Source organism: Austrofundulus limnaeus, unplaced genomic scaffold, assembly GCF_001266775.1.
Source record: "Austrofundulus limnaeus strain Quisiro unplaced genomic scaffold, Austrofundulus_limnaeus-1.0 Scaffold454, whole genome shotgun sequence".
In the NCBI taxonomy this organism is placed as follows: domain Eukaryota; kingdom Metazoa; phylum Chordata; class Actinopteri; order Cyprinodontiformes; family Rivulidae; genus Austrofundulus; species Austrofundulus limnaeus.
Genome location: NW_013952856.1, coordinates 289,383 through 299,783, shown reverse-complemented (window position 1 = coordinate 299,783; position 10,401 = coordinate 289,383). Strand labels below are relative to the sequence as shown.

At 43.4% G+C, this 10,401-nt stretch overlaps 1 protein-coding gene and 1 long non-coding RNA gene across 3 annotated transcripts in view; both read left to right on the top strand.

Annotated features, from left to right (window-relative positions):
• LOC106529597 (uncharacterized) overlaps window positions 1-2,939 on the top strand; it is a 40,858-nt gene extending 37,919 nt beyond the window's left edge. For both annotated transcript variants that reach the window (XR_001311654.1, XR_001311655.1), the window contains 2 exons: window positions 1,088-1,136; window positions 2,153-2,939. This is a non-coding gene — a long non-coding RNA (uncharacterized LOC106529597). The remainder of the gene's footprint in view (window positions 1-1,087; window positions 1,137-2,152) is intronic.
• A 725-nt stretch (window positions 2,940-3,664) lies between these two features.
• hsd17b12a (hydroxysteroid (17-beta) dehydrogenase 12a) overlaps window positions 3,665-10,401 on the top strand; it is a 16,550-nt gene continuing 9,813 nt past the window's right edge. The window contains exon 1 of the mRNA XM_014025067.1: window positions 3,665-4,001. Within this exon, the coding sequence (XP_013880521.1) occupies window positions 3,833-4,001 (169 nt within the window). The 5' untranslated portion in view covers window positions 3,665-3,832. The remainder of the gene's footprint in view (window positions 4,002-10,401) is intronic.

Genomic DNA, 10,401 nt, shown 5'->3' with positions numbered 1-10,401 from the left:
CTGTTGTAGAGCCTAACTATGGGTTCTAAGATTTCATTTGTTGTAAGAGACCAAACAGGTAAACAGTACGACATGGTTGAGAGTATAATGGCATGAAGATAGATATTTGAAACAGAAGATGTCATTTAAGCACATTAAAGTTTTTATTTATTTTCAGCAAAATGCTTTAGAATGAATACATTTAGTGAAGACAACAAATATACAGAGGAGTGCAGATAGCAGCTTTAGATGGTTTATCAGTTCTCAGATTTCATTTAAAGACAATTCAGAGAAGTTTCCACCTCTGATTAATAAACCGGAGTCTCTGTGTGATCAGAAGAGAGAAGAAACTGTCTGGTTTGAGTCATTAATGAAGGGATTGTTTGCTCAATTGCTTTTGTTTTTGATTTTGTTAATCAAAAACAAAAGTGTCATAAAAATTGATGCATCTTAGTTGACCCGTGCAAAAGAGTTCAGCACCTAAAACTCCAGAGAAAACGTGTCCTAATCTGTAACTTTCTGAAAATATAAGAACATTTACTTTCACAAATCCAATCTTTTCTGTATGAATGTGCTAAAATGTTAATTGAATAAAAGGAAATAAATGAAAAATGTGTTTGTAGTTCATTTGTTTTAAACATCGTGCTTCAGTTGCGTCCTGCAGAGCAGCAGTACACACACACACACACACACACACACACACACACACACATTGAAAACACAAAGAGAAGAAGGTGCGCATGTTGAAACAAAACAAAAATCGAATCTACATTTAAACTATATTTATAAAGAGGAAAAATGTCTAACTGAAATTGCTCTGTTTTATATTTAATTTAATTGTTTTATTTGTTCAAACATCTAATTTAATGTTTCTCCTCCTGTGTGGTTTAGTTGTGGAGAATAATTGAGACTTATGTGAGTTGAAATCAGTAAAATTTGTCATAAATTTAAAAAAAAAACTGTCTCACTGATGTTTCTCTTAATCCTTCAGCCGTCTGTCAGTCATCTCTGAACCTGTTAGAGGAGAAAACATCAGACTTTTGTGTGCTATTGAATAAAATTCAAATGAACTGAAGTGAACCGCTGTGCGTTGTGTGTTTGTCCTCAGACGGAGCAGCCGGAGCGTCGTGCGTGGTCCCGTCGGGATGAAACTGCAGGTCTGTGCTGAATCAGAACGTGTCAGGCTTGATTGTGCGAGTTGTAAAGTGGTGATGAGGCTGCGCTTTTCGACGTGACTCACGCAGGGCGGGATGCTCGCGAACAGATTCGGCTCAGTCAGGAAAAAAATTTGGGAGTGACGCGCCTCTCAGGACAGAATCCAGGTTGCGTCAAGAGCTAAATAGTTGCTGTGTGTGTGTGAGGTTTTCTTGTTGTTGTTGTTGTTGTTGTTGTTGTTGTTGTTGTTGTTGTTGTTGTTGTTGTTGTTGTTCTTGTTCTTGTTCTTGTTCTTCTTGTTCTTGTTCTTGTGAGTTTTTAATAAATCTGGATGTAGTGAGTCAGGAGTTAAAAACATGGAGACGCAGTGTGCCATGTGTTGGACAGTATGTGCGTAAAAGATGCATCGGGTGCGCCCCGTCCGTCTGTCAGTCTGTCAGCTGGTTCTCCCACACTCTGGAAACTCCTTTTTTTCCCTGTGAATGAGGGGCTCACTTCCCTTTCTGTTTCCTGTGCTGAAACTGGAGTTTGAATCCAGAAGCTGGACGGTTACACAAAAAGTAAAAACAATGAAATAAAAACAGAAGCTATCCAAGTCTGCGTAAAAGCTTCAGATTATCTGCTTGGGTTGTTTAATCTTCAGAAAATAAAGAGTAGCTGGAATCAGTTGGGAGTTTTGACTTTTTTTGTGTGTGTTTTTTTTTTATATATAAAAGAGATCATCTCAGTTGTGGACGTTAGAAGTTGTTAAATACAACTGTCAGCTGTTTGACGCTGAAAACGTCTTTTTGTGTTTTTGCGCTTGAGGGTCGGATGGTGTTATTCTGATAGAGGTGTGTGTGTGTGTGTGTGTGTGTGTGTGTGTGTGTGTGTGTGTGTGTGNGTGTGTGTGTGTGTGTGTGTGTGTGTGTGTGTGTGTGTGTGTGTGTGTGTGTGTGTGTGTGTGTCCTCAGAGCTGCCCATGGCCATGGAGGAGACAAACAGAGCCTAAAACTATTTTCTCCTCTCTTGTTTACAGCTGTGGAGGAGCGCGACAATAATGTGACGGTGGAGGCTCAACAAGTCGGACTGGAGTGTGTGTGTGTGCGTGCGTGCGTGCGTGCGCGCGCGTGTGTTAAAGACGAAAGGGAAAACAACTATTATAAAGTCCTGTGTTTTATAATTATACACCTGCAAAAAATGTAACTTTTGCTGATTGTCTCATAAATATTTCTGTTCTTATTTAGGCCTATAGATAAATGTTTGAAACTGTAATTCTGTGACTTTTTATTCGTCTCAAATTGTATTAAAATTATACAAACACTAGAGGTTATAAATCCAGGTTTGAAATGATTTGATTACATTTTATTAGAATGACTGATATTTTTGCCAAACAATTAAATATCGCATGAAAAACACCTCGGAAGCCCTCTCCGAGCCCCCACAACTTGTGTCAAATATTGCGAGCAGCTGCGTGAGGCTTCCCAGCATCTAGATCCATTTTCTTACTCTCGTGCCTTTGCTGAGTTCACGACAGGCTTCGGTTTGAGCCACAGAGCCCTGATCTGTCCGCATTTCGTGTTTGATTTGCCGGAGCGCGCGTGTGGAGCGGAGGGGGGCCGCGTGCATGGCGGGCAGATCAGATCAGCTCGACTGCAGCTGGACTCGAAACACTCAGCTGCAAACAGGTCGGAGGAGGGAGGACCTTCATGTGGAGAGAGGGGCAAAATGTCCTTTTATTTTTCTGTGATTGTCTTTAAACGTTGTCTGCTGTAAGTGGAAATTTTAACAGAGTGTAAAATCTGAATAAAAACAATGGAAATGTACAGCCTGTCTCGGTGTTTATGTAACATCTCATACAGCAATGTTTCGGATGGGGGGGAAGCTTACTATCCCTGTGTGATCTCGCGAGAGTTTGAAATGGAGCGAGATTTTTTGGGGGTTGTAGTTTTTCCTCCCTTTTCTGTAGGACATCATGTTGCAGAGGGCGTGCGTGCCTGGAGCGTTTAAATGCGCAATCTGTGCGCCGCGGTGCCTCCGCTCGCCTGTCCTCGTGGGGTTTGGTGGATCTCAGCAGCGCGGCGCTGACAGAATCCCCTCAAAGCGAGGTGACTCATGCCCATCACTGACCTCACAGACCGGCGTCACTTCAGTCAATCAGCTGCCTGCAGATGTTCTCCTCTGGGCGGGTGCGCGCGCGCATACCTCTCCAATGAGAGCATCCTTTCATTCATAAAGTGGTAGGGGCAGTTTTTTCTCTATCGGAAGCGTGGGTTTGGAGCGTTTCATAATTCTGACTGAAACCGTCCAACCTGTTCAGGAAGCAGCCAATGGCGGCGTCCGGATGGGAGCTGCCGTAATCTTCGTCCAATCCCAACGCAATCCGGTCTCCTTCAGTCCCGCCCCCTGAAAATCGAATGAATGGGAGGGGAAGCGGCGCGGTTGATTGACAGACATGTACGCCTATCGGGGAGGGAGGACCGGCCGAGGGACGGCTCCCGCAGCCGGTGAGCAGCAGAGGGGGGGCGGTGCGCTTCAAATCAGGCTAGACAAGTGTGTTGGGGGAGTGAGTGTGTGTGTATGTGTGTGTGTGATGCTACAACCTCCTTATAAAGGGACTCTCTCTCACGTTGTGGCTTGGAAATTAGAGCACATTGCCTAAATTGAGGTCTCCATACACACCCTCTCACACACGCCGAGTCACCGCCACGAGCTTTGGATGAACATGGAGGGAGTGATCCGCAGGGCCGAGACGCCTCTCCTCTGGGTCGGTGCGTTCACCGTGGCCTCCCTGACGCTCTGGCTCCTCTTCAGGCTCATCACAGGCTTCAGGATCTGGGTCTTGGGGAACGGAGGGCTGCTCTCTCCGAAGCTGGGCAAATGGGCAGGTGAGTCGAGTTGGGGCAGCTTCCCCCCTCCTCCCTCCCGTTCATTTCACACCGAGACCGTGGAGGTTGAGATTAAAACAAACAAAAATGATGATTAAAGAGAGGTGGACTTCCAAACCCTGCAGAAGAAGCGCTCAAAACTTACTGCATTCAGTCAAGCTGTTTTATTATTTGTTTTCTTTTCTTTTTGTGACTTTTTTGTGTGTTTTTAGTTGAAGGGCTGGTGTTGCGTAACAAGCGCAGGTGCAGCAGCTGATTGACTGATTGACATTGTTGGGCTTCCTTTAGCTCCAGGAAGAAATCTCATCGTGTGCTGCCAAAACTGAGGCTCCAATCAGGGTTTTCACCCACATTTGGAGCCGTGTGTTTGTGTGTGTGTGGGGCATGAGCCAAATTGCGCAGGCTATGCGCACTTTTAAGAAATGTGCTCTCTCTCTCTCTGTTTCCCACTCTCTCACTCCCAGCCCCACTGAACCACAAGATCCAGAATCAGGTTCTCCATTTTTAAAAGGTGACCCACATCCTGATCCACTTCTAGAGTTGTTTGATTGGCATGTCTTCTGCGCACTTTCCCTATCCTTTTATTATTTTTTAATGGTAACATTGCCTATTTTTTTCTTTCTTTTTAATCAAATTGCACACAGTGTCCTCGTTTGGACCAAATGATCCTTTCAGCTATCATGGTTGAGTATTTTTCGACGTTTTTTAAAGGCTTGGTAGTTTTTTAGAGGAGTCGGCTTGACCCACTTCCTCCTCCTGGTTTCAGTGTGGACTGCTGCGTCTGGAGCCTCTTTTCTCTTGCTGCGCAATCTGTCAGGCTGGCGCTTTCATTCAGGATGGACTCCCTCTCTTTAACAAAAAAAAAAGATAAAACTAAACACTAAAAGCAGCTTAGTTGATGTGAACTGCTGTTTCTTGATTTATAAAGATGTATATGTAACTATGACGCACATTGGCCAATATATAATGAATATTTAATAGTTTAATTGATGCGTCATGATGGGTGAAAATGAGGTTGAGCGCCTATATTTATTATTATTATTATTATTATTATTATTATTATTATTATTATTGATCTGCCTGAATAAATGCGGAGGAATGCCGGTGCACTCTTTTGATTCTTGCATCGTCATCCACTGACTCCTCACCCCTCTCCTCCCCGCATTACATCTTCCCACCAGAGGGGCGCTTTACATCGCTGCGTCTTGCGTCACCAGCACTGATTCAGCTTTCGAGAATAAATAAGGAACTTCTTGCGTTCCTTTTTTTTTTTTTTTACAATTTCTTTTCTTTCTTTTGTGAACTCCCCGAAATCAATTCACGCCACCAGTCCGACCAGTTTGATTCCAGAGGCGTCGGTAAGAAAACGGTTGGGAGATGGCAGAAAGTGAGCCAGGTATGAGGGGCGGGGTGCTGCTGCGATGTGAGCCAGGGATGAGTCGTCCTCCTCCAGCAGGTTGGACCAGGTGGGCTGGTGCAGCCAGTTTATGCGGTGGTGGTTTTTTTCCCTTTAAACACTCGCAAGAGTCTGTATCCTCAGGTTTTAGGATCCACTGTTGCAACATCACTGACAGTCAAAAGTACATTTTTTAAGTCTTGGAAAGTTAACTATTTTATTTTTAATTAGTGCGAACAGATGACTAATTTGGCCCCAAATGCAGGAATACCATAAATACATTTGTTGCTCTTCACTTTAACATATCCCTCAGAGTTTAATAAATCTCATCAGTTTGCATGTGTTCTAGTAAAAGAACATGACTCGACTGACTGCATGCCTGCTTTATCAGATGGATGTTTTTTTCTTAAAGTTCACCCTGCAACATCTGAAACTGGAACAGTAGCTATCTGACTTGGCAGAAGCAGGAATGTTTCGTTGGTATTCTGTGTTCTGCAGCTCTCTCACTCAGAGCAGGGATTTCTGAGGAAAACCCAGCGACTGGACCTGGTTTTTAAACCGAGGGGACCCCTAGTGGCGAATCAAAGCAGTGCAGCGTGAGAAAGGCTTCCCCCCAGCCTCTCTGCACTGCACTCCTCAGCTGCTGCCGCCGATGTTTTCCACAGCCAAGGCTGCAGATCAATTTTTAATTTTTATATTTTACTCTTCCTTTCCAGAATCTTCACAAAAATGATTGTTTTGAAAAAGGAAAACACAACTGTATATAAGAGGCAGTTAAAAAAAACCTCTCTACAACACCTGGAAATGTTTCTGTTTCCAAGCATATTAAATCTCCAAAAATACTCAATGTTATTTCTGTGCACCAAAGTATTTCTGCACACTCCTACCTCGGTTTGACATGTGATATAAGAGCTGGTGTCTGTTCTGGTTCATGCTTGTAAAACTCCATTACAAGGGAAATAAATTTAGACCAAGTGGAGCTTTTTATAGAGATGGGAGGGGTTTTGCGAAAGACCCCTCTCCCCCTCCCCTCTTGTTCTCCTCTTGGGCGTGAGTTTATTGAGAAAATGGTTTGATTATATAAGGAGGATGCAGCCATTCATCAGCAGGAGGGAGCACATGGGTGACAAAGACTCGGATCAGCACTTACGCAAGATGTTAGACTTTGACTCTCCTTCAGGAGTCACTAACTAGTTTACCATAGCAGGATCACTGCAAGTCAGAAATTAAATGTGCTTAAATGTTTGCTTTTATATGAATTCATGTTTGAGCTCAGTTATAGTCGAGGGGAGGATGTGCGCATGTGAATTAAATGTGTCTGATGATGCAAAGACTTTGTGGGAGGAAAAAGTCACTGCTGTTCATGTGATAAACACACTCGAACACACGTGTTGAAGCAAAGGATGCTGGGTAAAAAAAAATCCCCTGCCTCTCCCCTCATTTTTAAGCTCTTTTCAATCTCTTCCATTCTCACTCCTGTGAGTGCTCTTCTCTTCAGTAAATAAAGTTTCAATATTTTTTTTAAATAGTAAATTGCATGTTAAAATGCACTTGGCACAAAATTTGTAGATTATTTCTTTTTAACAATGCTTCTTGGCAATAAATCTTACATTGTTTGAAAACCTGTTAATTTCCCTTTTTAAAGGGTGCCACATTTGTGAGGAACATGCATTTGTTGGATGAGCAGTAGAGATGTGGGTTGTGCACATAAACATTCTGCCAAACTGACTTGTTTTGAGCTGGTCCATCAGGTGCCCAGTATACGATTTATTGCCAAGAAGCATCGTTACAACAATCAAATTTACCAAACACACATTTTATTAGTTTTTTCTGCTAAATATATAAAGTTCGTTGCGCTTGCACTGAAGACAAAACCTCAAATTCAAGAAATGGTTAATATTCAGTGAAAACCAAAGCGTTATCAGGAGGTCCTTCTTTATAAATTTGTTGCACCCCAGCCCGAAAGTCTTATGTCTGTTAGCTAAATATCTTGTGAACCAGTCAACAGATTAAATGAAGCCGTAAAAGTAATCATTGAATGCATGTTTTTTTTTTTAGTTGGCAAACAAAAATTGTTTTAACTCGGTCCATTTTACAGATGTTGAAGAAAAGACGTGGTGTGCTGACAGCTGAGATCCATACTGAGTGTTAAATCAAGCCGGTGAAGAACATTATCCGAAAGAATACGTGAATTTAGGAGAGACTGAGCTTCAGTGAGTTCAGACTGTTCTCAGTAATAAATGACTGCTGTTGCACTTTGCTGTATTTTTCCAAATAGCCTGTTTATGTCGAAGCACAACACACCTAATACTCTGTCCTGGCCCAAGAGTGGCCCTTTTCTAAAGGCACCCCTGCAAATAGTTGTCGAAATATTTGTACTCCCGAACACCGGCATTGCTCAAATTCCTTCACACCTTGTCTTTTTTCACACTATTAAAAGTAGGTGATAAGTCACGTTATCCAGACAAACAATCTCAGGCGGCCTGCACATTTTTGAGCAACACTTTGAATGTATCTTTGAGTAAAATCACAGAACGTAGTATTTGCAGGGAGATACCACCACCAGCCAGACGTCAGACTTTCTAGGATGGGCTGCGAAACAAAATGTACTGTATGAAGTTTAGGATTTATCACGTTCCATCGCCTGGCCTGCGTGCAGGTATTTGAAGGAGCTCGTCAGATAAACGCAGAGGGATATCGAAGATGGAATGTTGAACTCTTGGAAGGTTTTTGAGGGTAAAGGTTACTCGCAGTAATGACTTGGTCACTTTTTTTACGTGAGAGGACAAAGATGAAAAATTAGGCACTCTTTTATAAATTTCTTACAAGCTGTTCAGAAAACATTCTCACTATGAGCCAGTCATTTTGCGGTCTGAAAGTTGTTGTGGGTAAAAACTTATTGTAGTTAGAGAATGCAGCTTTTTTTTCCTTCTCCTCTCTACCCAAATATAGAATCTGTTTCTATCTTGAGCGGCTCTGAAGTGCAGGTTTTATTTTTTGCTCTCCCCTCCCTCTGCCAATTGTTATTTTTGTCGACTTTCACATTAACCATGTCACTCGCCTCATTTGTGTGCGTTTTTAGAATGTGAGAGGTGGGCGGATGAGATGTTTTATTTTTTTCCCTGTGTGCGACAGATTATATAACTGTACGTAAGGAGGGAGAGGTGCACGAGGACTGCAGTCTTTGTTCGTTTACAATCCTAACTTGGGGTTCTTGTGTGATTTTTTTTTTTCCAGTTCTTTTGGTCTTACACGGTGATTCCCACACATGCAGTCCACTCAGTGCCTGCTTCCAGTGCTCATCTGACAACATACTGTTTTTCCTTTTGTCTCCATCACAGTGGTCACTTGGGCATCGAGGGGGCTTTATGTGGAAGGCTCCAGATTCGGCATCACCCTAGCCATCGTGGCACCTTGTTGGTATTCAGGTGCTGCAGCAGGCAGCTCCCAGACGAGGCAGTGGAGGCGCTGCTATTTTTACTCCTCTTGCTGCTTTTTTTAGACCCTCAGAATAGTGAGCAGGCAGCGGCAGGGGCTGCTGAGGGAAGGAGGGAGGAAAGGGTGGGGTGGGGGGTGTCAGTTTCTCTGAATGTGCTGTGCAGCAGAAGCCAGAGCTGAGCTGCAGTGCAAACGCGCCCCCATCAGGGCGCCTGGAAGCTGGCAGGGCTGGACCAGTTTCATCAAAGATGAGGGGGATGAGAGGTGGTGTCCACAGCGCTCCAGCACACTTTTCACCACGGTGGCGTCAGTGCTGCTGTCACTCACGTGCTCGCTTACGTCCGTCGTCTTTGTTGCGTTGGAGCTTTAAGTCACTGATGTCACGATCACGTGACGGGGAGTTAAATCCTGCGGGGAGCACTGGGATGGAGAACAGGCAGCTGCGTTTAGCTGGGGGAAGACGAGGGATGCTGGGAGAGATTTTTTTTTTTTTTCAGAATTAGTTTTCCCTGTAAGCTTGAAGCACACGGTGTCTCCATATTTCCTCCCTCCCCCAACCCCATAGACACTCAGTTCATAACGTTTATTGAGAAAAGGGTACGGTTATATAATGGAGGGGAGGAGTGCAGCCATTCATGAGCACGAGGACTGCTGGAACAGGGGAATGGGTTTTGGTTGGTCATGGCTCAGCAGTAAACATGTAAATGTCAAATAAGCTTTGCACAGGCAAACTGACTATTTTTTAAATGTTGCAGTATTCTTGTATTAAATATTCCTGATTCCCTTTTTTTGCTTTCTAATTCCCACTGCTGATGCAAACACCATCTTTTAAATTACTTTTTTTGAAGATGTGCTGACCAACACAAGTCATACTTCACTTCTAGAGCTTTATGATGATGTCATGAGGTAGAAGCTTAAGTCCTCCATGCACACAAAACTGAATCCTGATCTGTAACCAGGAGAGGGTTTTTAAAGGCAATGCACAGTGATGGTTCCTAAGTTACTTTTGGAAAATTACTAACTGCATTCCTGAAGTGAATGACATGTCTGATGTGAACTCGTGCGTCATCAATCTGAAAGATTGTGCCGACATGGCGGAGTTCACTAAGTGCTCCTGTACCTGCATTGTGACCACATGCAGTAATGCATTCCTGCAGGACTGCGTGTGCACCTATCTGAGTTCCACTTTTCATTCCACCTAACAGGTTCTCTTCAGCCTGACACTGGATGGTGGGAGTGAACTGTGTGCACCCCAACTGCCTTTAAATCAGCTCTTTTGTCCTCTTCGAAAGAATGCTGTTGAACTGAGGTTTTCACTTTAATTAGTTCATTCAGGTTGTTTCTTAATTGTTGTTCTGTGAAGATATCCTCTTTCTTAATTAAGAGTTGAGCAGGTATTCGTGTTTTTCATCCCATTCGTGTTTCTGGTAACGTTGTGTTCAGTCTCCACCTGTAATATTCAGTGTTCTTCAGTTGAAACTTGTAGAACAGCCTCATCCACCTCCATGTTGACGAGGCTCCCACCCCAGCCATCTTTCTTTGCAGCAACTGTGGCCTCTCCCTGCC